The sequence below is a fragment of the Drosophila obscura genome, unplaced genomic scaffold, assembly GCF_018151105.1.
Source record: "Drosophila obscura isolate BZ-5 IFL unplaced genomic scaffold, ASM1815110v1 contig_186, whole genome shotgun sequence".
NCBI lineage: Eukaryota > Metazoa > Arthropoda > Insecta > Diptera > Drosophilidae > Drosophila > Drosophila obscura.
The window spans coordinates 9,740,581-9,759,226 of record NW_024542774.1 but is presented as its reverse complement, the minus strand read 5'-3'; the positions used below and the strand labels follow the sequence as shown (position 1 = coordinate 9,759,226).

Sequence of the window (18,646 nt, the reverse complement as noted above, 5' to 3'; positions counted from 1 at the left end):
CCCACGCACTGTGGGACTGTTCGACTGTGGGGCCACCACTTGGCAGTGCCATCAGCTTTTATGATGCCATCTGCCCGGACAGTGGGCAAGTGTTCATAATTTGATAATGGCATCAATTAAACTTGATTGCTGGCTGCTTTGTTGCTCATAATTAGCACCCAACTGAAACTGAAATGTTTACAAGGCAGCAGTCAAAACTTCTAATGTACAGACAGACAGTGCCATTTAGTTGGGGGATGAGCTATGCGAATACTGAAATTTGGGCAACATTCTTCAAAGAAATGAAGTCATATTCGTTTCAACAAATTAAGTGGCGGATAATGCAGGAGATATACATAAACTATGGACTAGCGAAGTACGAATACTCTTCATAATACCATAATACCCTCTGCTCATTCATTTCGAATTAAACTGTACAGAATTGTGTGGATTTCTGATCAAAGAAAAACTAAATTTTCCCATAGAAATAGAAATTGTTAGTGTGCCTTGATCTGACTGATTTTTGTACATAATATGCCTGCATATAAAAGTACATAGCAAGTTACAGGCAGATATCTTTCAAGCTTATGCATTAAATCGCCTAAAAACAGACAAATTAGCATAGCTTTATGTATACTCTTCCTTCTGTACGTTCCAAAAATGTAACTAAAACTAGAATACCCTCTGAAAATTATCTCTCAATCATTCTCTATCTATTTGGATTGACAAGAGAACGTCAAAAAGTGTCAGAAGGTAACCAATTTTCGTACCAAACAAAAGACTTAGGCAACGAACTTTGCCTCAGTGGCCCGCACTGAGTCCATCATTTTACGCGCCGCAGATTTCTAGACAGCAGCATTCCCATCATTGTTGCTGGATGCGTCAATCATAATGCTGACGATGATGATGATCATCATCAACGGAGAGGAGCAGTGCGAACATTTTCATTTCATTTTGATGGAATCGGTGCACTTTTGCTTCGCTGTCAGTTTCGATTGCGGTTTCGGTTTCGGTTTCGCTTCGAGCCGGGGGGTGGGCGCGCATTTTTATTTGTGCAGTCAAACAGGTTCGGACATGTTCTTCGCCCCCGGAGTGGGGCGTGGCGTGCACTTGCTGCATTCAACATTCAAGCGTTATTTATTTCTTACACGTTTTTAATTGCCTGTCACATAAGTTTCCATGGACAGATCTCTGCGCAAATCGAGGTGGAAGCGGAGGCGGTGGCCTGCCCTGGCCTGGCCTGGCCTGGCCGGGCAGGCACTCTGACATTTGGCATGACCTTCAGAATGCCATTAGAATAAGCAGCGCATCGTCCATTAAAAAAATCAGCATCCAAATATAGACAGATAAAGCACCGTTATTCGGTTGGGATGTCTGTCGGCGAATCGAGCTTTCAAGCTACCAAATGATAAATAAAACCAAATTAATTTGTTTAAACGATCAAAAAAGGAAGACCCGGGAGAGATGTGTGCTGATGATGTAATTAAGGCGTAGAAAGCTAAGCTCATAAAAAGAGTTATGCAGAGAGAAAGAGACGTGAGAGAGAGAGAGAGAGAGATTGATGACCGCCGAAATGTAAATGAGATTCGATGAGAATTATGGCCTGTCAGTGTCAGTGGAAAAAGGTTCCTTGACCACAAGCACTGCACCACATACCGCTGCTTAAGAGAGCCGAAACGAAACGTAACGAAACGAAACGAAACGAAACGAAAAGAGAGCAAAAGCGAGAGACAGACCGACCACTCTTAAGCCCCACACCAAGAGCTTTCGATCGCAGCAAGCTTTGGACACGCTAAATGCTATTAAGCCAACTTAGCCATGAAGCGGCAAGGCGACGAAAAACCAGCAACAAAAGCACATACAGCACAGAGAAAAGAAATACCGAAGCTGGCAGCAGGCAGGCAGGCAGGCAGGGCACAGCAACGTAACCAAACTTACGGTTAGCTTGGAGCCAGTGCCAACTTCAGCTCCATTCAGGTCTTCAGTCGAGTCGCGACAGTCCCCGAGTGCGTTTGTGGGTTCCCCCGTTCGATCGATCGTCGTCGTCCGTCGGGCCAGCAGCAGCAAAGCAGCACTCTACCCCCACCCCTCTCTCTCTCTCACTCTCTCTACGTGTGGGCAAAGCAAAACAAAGTCAAAGAGCAGAAGAAGAAGGCCAAAACAAAGTCAAAGAGAAAGAAGTAGCAGATAAAAAGCAGAAGGTGAACAACAAAAACAAAAACAAGCAACCATCATTATCATAATCATCATCATCATCATCGCCATCGTCATTCCACATTCACGAAATCTTGTGCGCGATCGTTATGCAATTGAAGTGCGTTCAAACGAAAAAGCTTCGATAGCAACCATCAAAAACAAAAACAACAACGAAAAACCAACAAAACTTTTGATTTAATTAATATTTGGAAATTAGAAATTTTCGTGTTTGTGTGCGTTTGTGCCAGCCACGGATTCGAACTGCTCCAATCCGATCCGGGCAACGGTAAATAACGAACATCAGGCGGGTTTAATAGACCTATAAATACTGTTGGTAATTCGCGTTTCTGGCTGTCCAAAATTAAATGCCAAATTAAATATTAAAAATTATTGCAAACTCGTTTTTTTTTTGTCCAACAAAATTTCAAGCTAAAAGCTAAAGAAACGACAAACAGCAAAAAAAAAAAACAACAACAAAAAAAACAAAAACAACACGAGAAAAGTGAAATTAACAAAGTGAAAAGCAGAAACGCGTTTGGCATTATAAAATCGTTATAAAATGAAATTGTAGCAATATTACAAAATCGATATAAATAAAAATAAAAATAATAATAGCAAAATCATTATTACAGCAATATAAAAAATAAAAAATAAAATAAACTGCATACCAATAAGAGCAACTGTTGGGGGGCAAACACTTTTCCTCAAACTCATTTGGCAACGCAGCTCCCTCCTGTCCACCAGTCCGTCTCTGTCGTCTGTCTACCACGGCTACGTAATCATTGGGAAAATATCAGCAATTTTGCAACAGTTTCAACACAACAACAACAACAGCAGCAACGGCAACAGCAGCAGCGGCAGGGGCAGGGACAACAGCAACAAAAGTAATTGAGCAAAACAAAAAACAAAAAAGTAAGGTGAGTACAAGAGAGAGAAAGATCCCAAGATCCCAAGACCCACGACGACCCACGACACGCATGCAAAGCAGAGATCAGAAACCCTAGCCCTGGAACCACCTGCACACACCTGCACACACCTGCCCACCTTCACAGCCTTCGGTTCCCTCCTTCCGACCAACCAGGAAGAGCCAAGAGAGAATGCCATTCATAATCGCACTTTTTTCGCTCTCTCACTTTTAATGGTCTAACTGTTGTGCATGGCTCTGGACTTCCTGCTTACGCGTTTTTGTCTTTTCCATACCCTAGCAGCGGCCGATTCGAGAGTATTGAGACGCAGAAAGAGAAGCATATCCGAATCTAAAAAGCTTTTGATGCACAGTCAAATATCCAAATCGACTGACTATATCGTATAGTAATACCGGATCTGCCAGAGTATTCAAAGTTTCACCCCTTCCACTCTTTTCGAGCTGCTTCTGATACACTTCAGGCCATGTTTCAGACTCAGCCTGAGCCTCAGCCTCTGCTTCGGGGTTTCATTTTCATTTAAATGCGAACAGAAAACATAAAACAGAAACAGAGCCCTAAACTACAACTTAAAGCTGGCTCCCTCAAGGTTGACAACGTTTCTTTTTGTGTGTGTTTCGTGTTTCCTCGCTTTTGATTGCGTATTCTCATATTGTATTTGAATATGATAATGCTTTAAGCTTCCAAAATAGTTCCGATTTGCGACCAATTAAAACGATTAGTGCAGAATTAGCGGCACAATGTCATATGGACCTCGGCTCTATCTCTCTCTCCCTCTGTCGATCAGGAGATCTGTGATGTCTGGGGTGTCTCTCTGGTGTAGATGGCCCTGAATTTCAGCCAGACACATCCAGATGGATGAGCTGTCTTGTCTTGCAAGCAGTCAGCACGCCTTCGAAAGCGAATGCATTACAAAAATTCAGCTAAAAAGTGCAGTAGGTGTTGCCATTCCGATTTCGATTGCGACAATTGCCCCGACACTCGGCGGGGCTCGAAGCATGCAGCTTGCAGCTTGAAGCTCGAAGAAGGGAGGAAGGAAGTCGATGTCGGAATGAGTTGGCAGTTCCACATTGGCTTTTGGCTGCCTTCGGAGGCTTCAGTTACAGCTTCTCATCATCATCGTTGTATCTCTGTAGTTTTTGTTGTGGGAGTCAATTAGTGTGCAAAAACGATGGAGAAGAGGAGAGGAGAGGAGATGATGCTGCTGCTGCCGCTGCTGCTGCTGCCATGGCACCCAATTATGCAGCCATAAATGTAAACAATCGCGTAAAAGACCTCTAAAATGAGGTGTTTCTCGGATGCTGCTGGCCCCAAAGAATTGCTGAAATCTGTCTGGGCAAAAGTTCAGCAGAACCTGCAGACAATATAACCGTGATGGCATACCTAATGGGAAATGTCAGTCAGTCAGTCAGTCACTCATTCAGCCAGTCAGGCCAGAGACCAGACTAGACCAGACCATTCGCGTTCGCAGTTGACTTCATTTACATTTTCCCAACACCAGCAACCAGCAACAAACAAATGAATGAACAAATGAGTTTGAGCCGAAAACCCCCACCGAATAAGTAAAAAAAGGTCGCGCAATAGTAGATTTCATTTTGTGCAACTTTGTAAAAATCCAAAAAAAGAAGGGATTGTGCCCTACATCGATTAACCAACTCAATCTAGGGAACTATACGCTACATAGATTCGCCAAAATTCCGATCGGCAGTAATCAGAATTAGCATGTGACCGATTAACCGTTTCTACACTCTCTTTGTCGTCGCACCTCCACCGCCACTCAGCATTTCTTTTCACGCTGTGCATATTTCATGAGCAGAGCTGTCAATGGCTCTCTTCCATTGTTTTTCAATCTATTGGAATTCCCTTCCCCTTCCCCACTATTTATATTTATATTCCTATTTCCAAAATGGGAACTGTTCGTTAGCCGTAAAAGTGGGTTAATGTCATGCAGTCAACATTCTTTATAGAGGGAAAGAGAGACTTATGGCCACAAAAGTGTTTCGTTGGAGTGCTAATATTCAGCAACGATGGATGATGAGAATGAAGCACTATTTCCACCACATACGTATATTAAGCTAAGAGATCTATTACCCACAGTAAGGGCTAATAAACTCGTTAATGTTGTGGCGCCACAAAAGTGTGAAAGAAACATTAAAGTTGATACTGAGAGCACGTGTCGGTGCTTGTAGGTGATTAGCCAGGCAGACGGATAGACACAACGATGGATAGATATTCGTAGATAGATAGACAGATATATAGATACATCGGCGATGATGGCCTTTAACGCCTCGGCTGCAACCACACAGCGGCCCCAAAAGAGCCAGAGAGTGCCAAGCCAGAGCCCAAAGCAGACAAAGGCATCTATCTTTATTAAAACATTATTTCGTTTTGCCATTGTTGAAAATTGTTGGAAAATAAATTGCATTTTAAATACGGATAGATTTTTTTTCGTAGCCACTCTCGCGTAGGCAGTAGGCAGCTTCTATGGATGGATGGATGGATGAATGAATGGATGGATGGTATTGGGATGCCCTGACTCAATCATCTGAACAAAACACTTTAATGAAAATATTATGATCTTTCTGATTGTTGTAACACACAAAACTTCCGCTCGACATCATCATCATTATCATTATCATCATCATCAGAGCAGCAGCAGCAGCAGCAACGGCAGAAACGGCAGCTGAAAAGTGAAAACTTGGATGATTTGTTGATTGCAAACATTTGATAAGTCCTAAACTGAATGAAGAAAGAAATGGTAGAAAGGTTGAGAGACCACAGCGACTGAGTGGAGTGGTAGATAGAGTAAGAGCTTTTGTCGTTTATTAAGCCAACTAATGATGGTCAACGTAACGCAAGTACAACTCTCATTCTCTCCTCTCTCTCTCTCTCTCTCTCTCAGCCAGCTAGCTGGCTGCTAAAAGAAATCGAGTTTCAGTTTCATTTTCAGTTTCAGTTTCGGTTTCAGTTTCGGTTTCAAACTCACTCGCTTGTGGAAAATGTAGTGCAATGGCGCTGTCATAGGTCTGCCGCAAATTGCTTCGTTTACAGAGCAAGAGACCAGACTGACTTTTCTCCGCTCTCCTCCCACGGGTAGGTAGGCTTTTGGGGAGAGACAGAGAGCGAGAGGGGAAAGCATTTTGGAGCAGTTGAAGCGTGCAGGCGAAAACGAAAGCAGAAGCAAGCGGCGCAAAAAAAAAAGTTGCAGTTGCTTTGCTTCTTCTACTCCTTTTCTGTATGTTGGTAGAGGGTACTACACATCGGGGTATGTGCACTTTGATTATAAGTTTGTAATGGGGAGAACGAAAGCATCTGACGATATCTAAGTATAAATTTATTTTGGAGAATTAGTCCCTTAGTTGGGAGCCTAATAAAGCTTCCTATATACCTTAAAACAAATCAGACAGGTGCTGAAATATGAAAGATCGGTCGCAAAAAAGGTTTAATAATATTTTCTGGAACTTAAATTTACATCGATAAGCTTATATATTTTCAAGGGTATCGCATCTTTCGGCCACCCTGGAATAAGCCTTTCTTTCTTTGCCTTTTTTATTTGTTGAATTTCGTGTTTTTCCGTTGAATTTTTTTGGTTTTTGTTTTCAGTTGTTGTTGTTGTGTTGTTTGTTGCTGTCTCTTCTTTTCACTCCTCTAGTTGAAGCTGTACATGTTTTCTCCAGGCTGTTTTAGCCATGTTTTCGACCAGCGGAATTGTTGCACTGGTCTCGCATTTTGGTCAGGCCAACAAGTTGGAACGTAACGAAAACATGCGGAAAAAATGCACTAAAATTAAATGAAAGTGTCAACTTGTTTTTATCGCATTTTGCTCGAATGAAAACCGAAAACAAATTAGGATGGATTTGCCATACTATGGCATTATGGCCAACAAAATCAGGAAATAATCAAATTTTATAATCCATTTACAAGTCCTTATTCAACATTATTACATTATCTTTTCCCATTTATTTTACTACGATTTTTTTTCCCACATCTGTGCTGAAGAGTTTTCTGTTAATTTTCAGTGTACATTTTGGTTATATCGAATCATTTGATTTAATGCCCTAAGACGATTTCAAAAGGTGTCAAGCGATTTGTAAATTTACATTTTGAAAGTGCCTGCAACGGCAAGCAGCAACAGCCGCAGCTGTAAAAATCAATCAAAACCCACCAGAGAGAGAGAGAGAGAGAGAGACGAACAAAACTCAACATTCGAATATCTACCAAAATTGAAATGTTAATTTTTAGTTTTTTTTTTTGAGGCTTTTCGTCTCCATCCATCTATCCATCCATTCATGTATGCATCCGTTCGTTCGTTTGGTTTTTTTTTGGGATTGCGCAAAGCGCTGACAGTTACATGACTTTGAAAAGTATCTCATGAATGCATATACGATATGATTTAACATATTTTGGGTTCAATAATTGCCCGAATGATGAGCACGGCGCACAGATGTGATGTGCGTGCCATGGATGGGAAATATTTGCGAAATCGAAATGCAACAGGTGGCTGGTTATAAAGTTAAAGTTACTGTTGTGTTGTGTTGTTACCGTTGTGTTGTTGATGGTTTTTGATGATGATATTCCGATACTCAGGCGATGCGCTGAGGTGTTAAATGCCTGGCCAACAAGTTCCGCAATGCGATTCCAAAGTTAAGTGCTTTGATTTTTGCATTATTAGCTTCGCTTCCCGATTTGAGCAATTTTGCATAATTTGCATCGCAGCGCAGCGCAGCACATAATGAAAACCTTAACCCCAAACGAGGAACTGAACCGTGGCCGAGTGCACGGCACGGGTACGGCTCACTCCACGCCACTTTCACGGTATGCAAATTGAGGCATTGCCGCGTGCAGACAAGTGTTGAAGAAATATGATTAACTGCTTTGGGCGAAAAGGGTGTGTATACCATGATATATATATTGAAAGAAAAGTCTGGAAGCATATCATATTGAAATGTATGTGTATCTACTATGATATATGTATGTACATAAGTGCCGACACATTCCTTATGTAAAATTAAGCGGATCATGAGACTCTGTTGAAGTCTTCCCAGCATGGCTATTATTTCAACACACATATCGATTCCATTCCCCCCACAGAGCCAGAAGAACCGCAGCTCTGTCTTCGTCTCCTTTCCAGCCAAAAGTCAATGACTGCTTAATTTAATTTGGCCACAAATCAATGGCCAACGATATATATTTTTCAGTTCTCGCTTGACCCCTGTGAAAGCAATTTCGTTTTGGGCTCTATTCTCTGTTGGCCTCTCTGCCGCTTTGGCCAATCAATCAAGCCGCTCTACACGCATTCTTGGTCCGAAATCTTTGGTTCTTCGGGTCCTCTTCGCTTCATCTGCGAAAGTATCAAATGTTTTGTTATTTTTTCGTTGCTTCATTAGGTCTAGCGACTTTCATGTAGTTTCTGGTTACATAATGGGATCCATTAGGGGTGCCAAAAATACTTTCTAGCCTAAAAAAAAAAACAACAAAACACACACGCACAGAAAAAAGAAATAAAGGAAAGCAAATTTATCATGTCTGACCCTGACATTTGTGTGAGGCAGCTACAAAAAATTTGGCAAATGAATTTGCAGATCTGTGGCCCCACAGTCGTTGAGATAACATCAAACAAATCATCCACTAACGATTCACACTCTAACTACTGAAGCAGCTGCTGATGGGGGCCAGACACTTCATACAATATTTGCAGTTTCGTGACGCACTCGCCAATTGATGAACTCCACGGCTCGAACAATGCAATCGGCGGGGGGTAAACGAACTGAAAACTATTTGCACTCCGGAGACGTCTCAGACAGCAGCAGCAGCCAACGACCTCTTGACAGGCAATGCACACCGTTTGAGGCAGCCTAGAGCTGCATTAGAATTACCAGACCCCAGGGCCCAGGCCCAGGCCCACTTCCATTTCTATTTACATTCGATTCAATTAATATGCAACTAGCGTTCTCGGTGCGATTGTCATCATCAAAATTCTTTATTGATTGCGCCCGAGAGCCGTACCGACTCGAGTCGTAAAAACTACAATAATTCATGACGTTGACTTTCATTCATAAAGTGCGCTGTCTGTCGTTCCGTCTGGCTTGTAGTTGAATATGCAGTGAATGTTGCCATTAAGCTATGCATATTTTCATTTACTTACCACCTCGTGGAGGAAAGTTCTGTAGAAAGTTTTTGAAACGAGTTTTCCGCTTGTCAATCAGGGAAGCAGCAACAACAGAACACAACAGACATTATTACTCATCATTGATAGAAACGTAGGTGAGTTCTCTCACAGAGGTATGCATGTGAACATGCACATGCAAAGCCGCTGCTGGCTCGTTTAGTCAGTATTCAAGATACAGAGAGTGGGCATTGAGGGAGAGGAGCAACGGTTAAAGCATGCAGGCGGCACACTGCCTGTGTTCCTAAAGGTGAACAAGAAATAACAAATGTTATTGCTCATCAAAGCTGAGAGAGAGAGGGTGTGGGTGTGTGTGCGCTCTCACGCATGCGGTTGCAGCAGACGCAGAGAGAGATGCGGAAACACGTAAACTGCGTAAGGTGTATTTATACATATTAAATATGTATGTACATACACTAACGCTGCTGAGAGAGATCTGACAAGTAGAAGAGAGATCTTTTGCGTACTGGGAGTGGGAGAGTGTTCTCGCAAGTAGTATGTGAAGCAGTGTATTTGTAAAGGATGAAGAAAAAGCAGGGCGAGAGAGGCGACAACATTAGAGCGAGCGTGCATTCTTCAAGGTGACGCAAAGAAAAGAAAAATTAATGTCGCCTGTCGTCAGAGGTTCATAATTGGTGTTTAAGCAGCAACAAAAAATAATTTTCATCTAAAAACAAATTCTTATCACATAGGTACATATATATGTATATATATACATTTGTATATAACTTATGAGAACACCAAACAACAATTTTGAACGTATTGCGTCACCACAGAGATTATTTCTGCAGTGTGTGGGCAGCCTCAATGACGATCGTTTCGAAGATCTCGCAAGCAGAAGAGAGAAGCGATCTATTGTTGAAATACCTAATAGAGTTGTTTTGCGGGAAGTACACAAACATAGAAATAAAACAAATAATAATACTTCAACTTTGGTGAACTCCACTCTCAGTCAATAATGCTACTTAATTTGTGCAATTTGCTACGTTCCACAGATGTTTGGAATCCACTTATCCATCGAAATTATCGTAAATTTTACTTTCTACGGGTATTTTTCGTATTTCAATTCGTTTGGCAAAATGTCAAACGCAGGCCAAGTTATTGAACCCATCGGAAATCGTTGGAAAATCTCTGCTTATAATTCAATATCAATTTGTTGGACAATTGTGAAAGTTCAACGAATTTGAAATTTAAATTTGAGTTCATCGGATGATGCGCCCCTCCCCCTTCCCCATCTTCACAACGTTTGTAAGGTATTAAGAAATAATCATCAATTGGATTGGCATTATTTAAATGATTTCAAGTAGCAGTTTTCTGCCAGCAGATTGATATTTAGTTGTGTTTTGTTTTTTTCGTTGTTGTTCGTTGTTTTTGTGAAAGTTGTTGAACATTTTTGCGTGCGCGAGGGAAATATTTTATTAGTTTTGCTTGGAAAGTGAATGCTGGATGGCTGAAAATTGCTATACTAACGGTCACACACGCACACACACGCACACACACAGACATACAGTTTCTCACATCAGTCATCCAATCGTAGATTGATGTTTGCTTTGGCAAAGTGCCAACCTGCATAACTGTAAAAGATCATGGAAATTATCATGCAGACAAATCAGCAAAGTCAACACGCAGACAAATGCAGCAAGATACACTTGATGACTTTATTTTACGGCATCAAGTGGCATCCACAGACGGTGGACGGCCTCTCAGTCCCAGCCCCAGCTCCAGGGCACATCCACATCTGCAGCTCCATCTCCTTTTTCATCTTTGGCTACAGTCAACCAGGCAAACGGCAGTTGGTCTGTTTTCAAAAGTCCAGTAACGAAAACACAAAGCCTCATTCCGTCTCTGTCCCGTTCCATGGGCTATGAGTGTGCAGGATATTCGAGCACCACTTGGACGCCACTCCACACCACTGCACTCCACTTCAGCTGCAGTTTCAGCTGAGACTGTTTGTGGGCCGTTAATTGTCCATCATATAAAGAAACTTTCTTGATATGTCAGCGTTATTTAGCCAGAATTGTTCCGAGAACACTGAGAAATGCCGTTTAAGTGTTTTAATTTGACGTGCCCCATAAAGAATGCGCCGGCATAAGGGTTTCCTTTTCCTTTCTTTTTTTTTGGGTTTTCGTTTGGTATTTATAATTGGATAAAAGCATATCCGTGTGTGTGTGGGGGGGGGGGGGGGACTAATGCAATAATGAATATCCAGTGGATTAAGATGGCTGCCAGGAATGTTTTTAATTTACCTTTTTGTAAAGCAAAACTAATACTTTCTCTCAGCAACCAGACATTGATTGATCATTAGGTCTGGCTTTAGCTTATTCTAGCCTTAGGTATGCTGTTGCTTGCCCCAGGCACTCTCATACCTAAAGGAATCTTCTCTGCTTGCATACTCTGCTTGTCAGAGAGGCTCTTTTTTCGCATTCGCGCATCCGTGTGGATCATCCATGAGGCACTATCCCCATATGTGTGGCACTCAAAATGCACTACACGTAATTACGCGACTCCTCGCCTCCGAAGACCGAAGAACTAGAACACGTCTGTCTCCGAGGTACGTGCTGAGCCTAAGGAACTCTTCGTTTTGGGCGGGGGGTTAGGCGAGTACGTACATATGCTATGTGTTCTATATACACAGCAGATACACTGATTTCTGGGCTCGTTTTTGTGTCGCCCTTTGTTGGCTATAAATAACAATGCTCGTACTTACGGGGGGGGTGGGGGGCAGACACAAAAGAAAATGCAACTCAATAATGGCGACAAGGCGGACAGCAGCAGGAGAGTCGCGGTCTCAATCCCAGAGCTGATACTCTATACAATTTAACGGCTTTTGTTGCATAAACCGATCTGCAGCAAGAGGCACAAACATTTGTTATGCGATTGCAATCTTTTTGTTGGCAAGCAACAAAAAATGGCGTCGATCGTTGACAATTGTGCAAAAGGCGATGAATATTTATGGCCAGGCCCAGGCCCTTGCAGCAGCATCCCACCCCGCACTCCAGCACTCCAGCACTGCATGCCGGCAGTCAGTCAGTCAATCAGACACTCTGGCTGTCAATCAGTCATTCACACAGTTTCTGCCAAAAAGAAAGCCAACAATTATAGACACTAATAACACAAAATACAAAAAAAAACAAAGACGGCCAAAGATATGACAACAGGTTAGCGAACCTCCTACCGAAAACATTTGCATGCCAAGGCACACGAGCGACAAAGACAAAGAGATGTGAGGGAGAGTGAAAGACAGAAAGAAGGAAAGAGAGAGAGAGAGAGGGGGAGAGAGAGAGGGCACTTTCTTGTCGCTACACGCGTCGCCTGCCAAGCGTCCCCAGAGAGCGACAGAGCTCCATGGCCCCCTCCGCCCCAATAGATGTTTATTATGCAATGAGCGTTTTTTTTCCAACAACTTGACAAACTGAGCCGTGAAAAAACACAAACGACTTGAATCTGTACACACTTGCTGCCAAATAGGGTATATATACAGCTAGACAAGCAGTGTAAGCAGTAGAAAACAGAACTGCATCAAGGAAATTCATTTATTTTTATCATTATTATCATTACTATATTGGAGAATTTCTGCACTCGCGTTCTCAATAAGCGGAACAACTTTAGGTATAAATACAAGAGCATTTAGTGGACTAATATTACTACTCTTCAAAGTAAGGGTATTCAATGTGTCAGCTCAAGTCCAAGTTCCTTATTGCAGCTTTACAGGTGATTTTTTTTCATTATTTACCTTTATTGCGGCTCTTGTCAACGTGCTTTGGATGGTATCTCTTCCGCGCTCTCTCCCTCTCTCTCTCTCTCTCTCTCTGGCTCTTTGTCGAATCTGTGTCTGAATCATAGCCCCGTCCGAGTGATCGGATAGGAATGGGGATCTGAAACCACGATGCGTAGTTCACAAACAAGTAATTTCAATATAAATTGCATGTTTTACACATAAATTCGTACTCTAAAGCAACATCAATTTATGAATTTAGCGACATGGCCACGGATAACTGGCTTATACATACATATTGCATTCGTAAATGTCCGTTGAGGTGGGAATACGCAGAGATTTCTCTGCAGGCGGGATGACTTGTGAAAAGGAAGTCCAGGTCATAAACAATTTGGCAGGGGAATGAGCGGAGTGCGTTGAACCCTCCCATCATCGTTGGGTTACGAGGGATGCCATAATTCTGTTTGCTTTGCAATTTGGGGTTTTTTTTTTTAATTTTTATTTTGGGGCCTGTCAGAAACTGCTGATATGTTTGCCGTTACTTACAGTTAGGTGGCGGTTCCTTCAGAACTTTTGAGTTTCTTTCAAATAATGCGAGAATATTCACAACCTTTTATGACTCGAGATCTCTTCTCATTTTCTCTCTCTCTCTCTCTCTACCTTTGCAGAACCACAAAGATGGTATCGCGACGTAAAATTCTATCACGTTCACGCGACGATCTTAATCTTGACCAGACATTCACCCAGCAGGAGGAGGAGGAAGATGTCTGGTATCAGAAGGATAAACTCTACAAGGTAAGTCCACACAAATCACGCAAATCTTCAACTGAAAAGAACCCAAAAATATACCAAAAAAAAAAAAAAAAAAAAACAAAAAATAACAAAAACAAAAAGAGCTGCAACATACATTTGGCCCTGGCACGACCATCGCTGCTGACTGACTTCCGCCTGACAGTTGGGGCTTCTATGATTTGCTTCTATTTTCCTGTGGCTGCCTCATTCTCAACACGTGCGCGACGACGGCTGTCCAGCCCGTCGAAGCCACCGCATTGAGGTCAGCATGAAACGCACTATACTGCTGAGGTTTTGCCTTTGCTGTTGGCTTTGGTGTTTCTCGTTGTTTTTGTTTTTTTTTGTTGTTGTTGTATTGACCAATTGCATTAATTACCGTTAGGCCATCGCATTGCGTTGTGCATTTTTAATTTGCCTATGGGCCAAGGCAGTAAAAAACACAGCTAAAGGCGAACAGCTCACAGCAAATGGCCAACGGCCAACGGCAAACAGCTAACGGCCAGTGGGCTGTAGCAGCAGTAACTATAAAAAAAAAAAGTAGTTATGGGTAGCGTAGCCCTAATGTTGGGACAAGCCCAGCGCACGAGCTCAGCTCAGCGCCAGGCCCCACACACAGGCAGCTGAAAGCATTGCCAGCAGACACACCAAAGAGCCAGAGACAGATTCAGACAGACTATTGCCAGTAGGAAAAGATAAGAGAGAGGAGCATCAGATCAGGGTATTGCCAGCACAAGCCGAATAGGGATAGGACAGAGCACACAAAAAGAGCAACAAAAGGACTTCATAGTGCTGCCAGAACACCCCGTTAATGCATGTCCTGATGGAACTATTGCCAGCTGAAACAGAAGAGAGAGGATAGCACTTAGTTGAGAGGAAGATAGCAGGCCATAGCATTGCCAGCACGCACCGAAGAGAGAAGCTCTCGCTTCGATATCTCGCATCTTCGACTTCGACTACGACTACGATTACTAGGTCTTTTTATTATTACTTGATTTTGTTTTGTGTGTGGGAATTCCATTGATGAAACTTTTAACGTGTGTGTGAGTGAGCATAACAGTTTTCTGTCTGCGTGTGGGTTTTTGAGCCCAAGCCCATTTCCAGCAGGGAGAGATGCTTCTGCGCTCTCTTAGCCGTTTATTTTTACAGGCCAGAAGCAAGTTAACGTATTGAACCTTTTAATTTCCTAGTACCCAAAGCTTTATTGATAGTTTTGGCTATTTGGAAGCATTCTCAAATGATCTGTATACTCTTTATCCTAACTTTTAGCTATTTCGTTAGCGTTTCGTTATTTTCCAGCTGCATGTGAGTTTCGCTAACTGATTTGCTCTCTGATTTTCTTCGCTTTTTGGCAAGCAGTCACGGCCCACACACACACCATCCCATCATCGGGTTAGCTGCACTTTATTCACTCGAGCAGCAAGAAAAATACGAGAAAAAAAAAACACCCATCCAAAAGGCTGCCCATTAAATTGATGTTTTATTTCTAATGGAGATTTGCATAAATTTTGGTTGGCTTGCATCAGCGATTCCAGAGCCAGAGGTGGCCCCAGCCTCACCCCAAAAGTGAAAAGCGTGTGTCTGCTGCCTCATGCCTCTTGCATCTGTCTCACCATCTCTCTCTCTCTCTCTCTGTCTCTCTCGTGAAGTCTCTGTGTTGCAATTAGCGTGAGCGTGGCATCTATATAATTCCGTTTAGCCTGAGCCCCTGCCACACACACAAAGGCGTCTCACAAAATTTTGTATTTCCCATGATGGAAACGGCAACAAATTATGTCTGAATTTTCCTTTTGTCGTTGCTCCCCTTTCAAGAGGCAGCCCTTTTGATTTGGTTTTTGCTCGGGGGCACTTATTGGGCAATCCCCTGTATTTGTCGTTGTCGCTGTCGTTTCTTGTTGCTTGTTTCTCGTTTCGTTTCTGTGCTATTTTCAATATTGCTTACAAATTTATTATCTGGGAAATCCCCCCCCCCAGATCCCCCACTCCACCGACACTCGTACCGCCAATAGACATCTCCATAAGAAGACAAAACAAAAGACTTGGGCAACGAACTGCTGCCGCATGCTGCATGCTGCCGCCATGCAGAATAGAATTATCTGCGTCTGGGTCTTATTTTTTGTGAAAATGAAAGTTTTTCTTTGGCTGGTTTTCGCTTTTGTTTCCCCCACATTCACATTCACATCCACATCCACTTCCATGCCGCATGTTGGCTTTTCCTTTTGTTTTCCTTTTCCTTTGCGTTGTTTTGCTGCTGAACGGCACCCGTTCACCTGGTTTCGGTGTCGCTTTTGGCCAGGCCTGAACAACAGGATTTTTTTGTTGGCGTTGGCTCAACGCCTGAGCAGGAAAAACCACTAAAACGAGACACACACACACACACACACACACACTCTAATGTACATATGTGAGGCTTGAAATTCGAATAAATTCAATGGAAACGTTGCTGCTGCTGCTGTTTATTTGTTGTTGTAGTTTCTTTCTGGTTTCGGTTTTCTATGGATGGCCGCACTTCATCAATGTCCCAGGACCAATTGAATTTCCTGCTCAATTATTGATTGATTTACCTTTTGACGGAAGAGCCGCCTCTGGCAAAAAGCCATTCCAACTCTGCTTTTGCCTGCTTTGGCATGAAATTTGCATAAATTATATAAGGGTTTTTTTGGCTCTGTCCCCTCCCCCGCCAATTGACATTAGACATCGGGGGCGCCTATCAAGTGGCCAGGGGTGAAAATGTGGGTTAACCAAACAGAGACCCACAGTATGGGGGGTGGGGGAATAATAAACACATCAATGAACTTTCGGACATGATTCGTTCGGGCATGAAGATGCAACCTGTCACAAGTCAACAAAAAATGAATCTATCAAGACCATAATAATTTGAGGCGATTGTATCTATTAGTGCCCCGACACAAAGCGAACCGAACAGAGAGAAAAAAACCCCAACTATAGAAATCATTTTATTAAATGTCAACTCTGATCCACCAGCAGCAGCGGGTCTCGGAGACTCCGCTCGAGAGTCGTGACTGCAAAAGTTCAACAACATTTTACACGAAAAGGTGCAAGCAGCAAAACAAAACAAAAAACCACAAAGATTCTCAGCATCATCTTCTTCTTCGGTGGTGGTGTTGCACGTGTTGCAAGCCGATCAGTGCGATCCATTAGAGCTCTTGCAACAGAATAAATAGACTTTAATTACGCCCCAAAAAATAAAAATGCGGTCTGCCGTATTCAAACAAAAATTCTTCTACACACGAGTATGTATCATATTTATGAAGGGTATTTGTAGGGTATTTGCAGCCATAGGCTGGCTGGCATATCTCCGTAACGGGTAGCATACGCTCGATATATCTTCTACTTATGCGCGTATCTCGTTCTTGCTTGTTTCTGGCCTTAATCTCTTTCATATGCTAATGGGTACGCCCGAATAATGAATAATATGAATGCAAACCCGTTCGTTTGGGGTTCTCGCTTTAGATCATGAATCGAATGCCATACGAAACTTGTTCCCAGACTGTCCAAAAAATCAGCATTAAGTATACGTATAGGAGACCACGCGCTGGGCATGTGGCGTGGCGTGGCATGGCATGGCAGTGGCTGCCGCTGTTGCTGCAACTCAGGACTAATTAAAAGCCACAAACAACTTCAAATGAACTTCGGCATTTTGAGGTCGTCTGTTTTTTTGGGGGTGGGGAGCTCTGCACACTGCCTAGAAATATGAGCTTTAACCAGTTTGGCCGACACTTGAGCCTACAAGATTCTTGGCAAAGTGAAAACCTGAAGTGAATCTGCCCAAAGAACACAGCACAACGAAATGAAATCAAAAGTGCTTCCAAGCTCTGGCAGCAACAGCAGCAGCAGCAGCTCTCGTCTCAATCCAAGTACGCAAACGCAGAGCATCTGAAAAGGTTAACAAGTTTTACTACATGATTTATTTGCATTTTTAATGTGTGTGCGCGCCTCTGATCATGAAGCTCTGATGCTGCTGCTGCTGCTGCTGTTGCTGGATCTGACTCTCAAGAGACGCAGACGCAGACCAAAAGCCAAAGACTGAGCCGCAGCTCGAGAGCTGCCTAGACAAGTTTTGCCCAAAACAAATGAGTGCCTGTAGAATTGTGGCCAAAAGCCAAAGCCAAAGCCAAAAATTTGATGTTTACTTGTGCTTGGCTTTTCATATTTAATTTTTATTATAACCCAAAAAACCCCAACAACAAAAAAACACCGAAATTGTGGGCATGTTGGTTACTGGGCTAATGGCTTTGTTTATGACGGTTCTTTGTTCGGGTTAATTGAGCGTCAGCCAGGCCAGGCTGTTCGCTACAGAGAAAGGGGAAACCGCCAGCTGTTAGATTTGGCTTTTTCCTTTGAATATTGCATACAGTGCGTTTCAGCATCATATGTGTGGGACATACATATGTGGTAATGAAAGTGAAGGAACGCTGCTAAGTTTTCAACGCATTCAAAGAGTATCTGTCTATGTAGATGTTGATCAAGTTATTGGAATAGTATTCATGGAATTCAGTCACAAATACATGCTCTTTTATACATATTTCTAAGCCCGGTTTATACGAGTATATACACAGATCTAAAGCAGAAATGTAAAATATTTTCAAAGTGCACTTAAGCATGACGCAAGCCTGGAGGAGAGCATAGCCAGACAAAGCTGCAATCAAAAGCAGCTTGCAGCACTTGAAATATCTATGCATATATAGTAAGTACTCGACTCGACGATATTGTTGGGCTATACATATAAAAAGAGACTTCAAACAGAGCAGAGCAGAGCAAAGCAGAGCTGAGTTGAGCTGAACCAACCCAACCAACCACCTAACTAAAATGCAGTGCAGCGGCCACCAACGAAAAGCCGTATCGTTGTCTATAATT

General features: G+C 42.6%; 1 protein-coding gene across 3 annotated transcripts in view; it reads left to right on the top strand.

The window, feature by feature from the left end:
• The first annotated feature begins 1,896 nt into the window (after window positions 1–1,896).
• Window positions 1,897–18,646, top strand: part of LOC111074269 — a 29,743-nt gene continuing 12,993 nt past the window's right edge. The window contains exons 1-2 of one of the 3 annotated variants that reach the window (XM_022366998.2): window positions 1,897–2,180; window positions 13,648–13,774. In XM_022366998.2, the coding sequence (XP_022222690.2) occupies window positions 13,658–13,774 (117 nt within the window). In that variant the 5' untranslated portion in view covers window positions 1,897–2,180; window positions 13,648–13,657. Of the gene's footprint in view, window positions 2,181–3,051; window positions 3,093–13,647; window positions 13,775–18,646 lie in introns of those variants that run through there. The other 2 variants (XM_022366997.2, XM_022366996.2) reach the window with 2 other exon arrangements.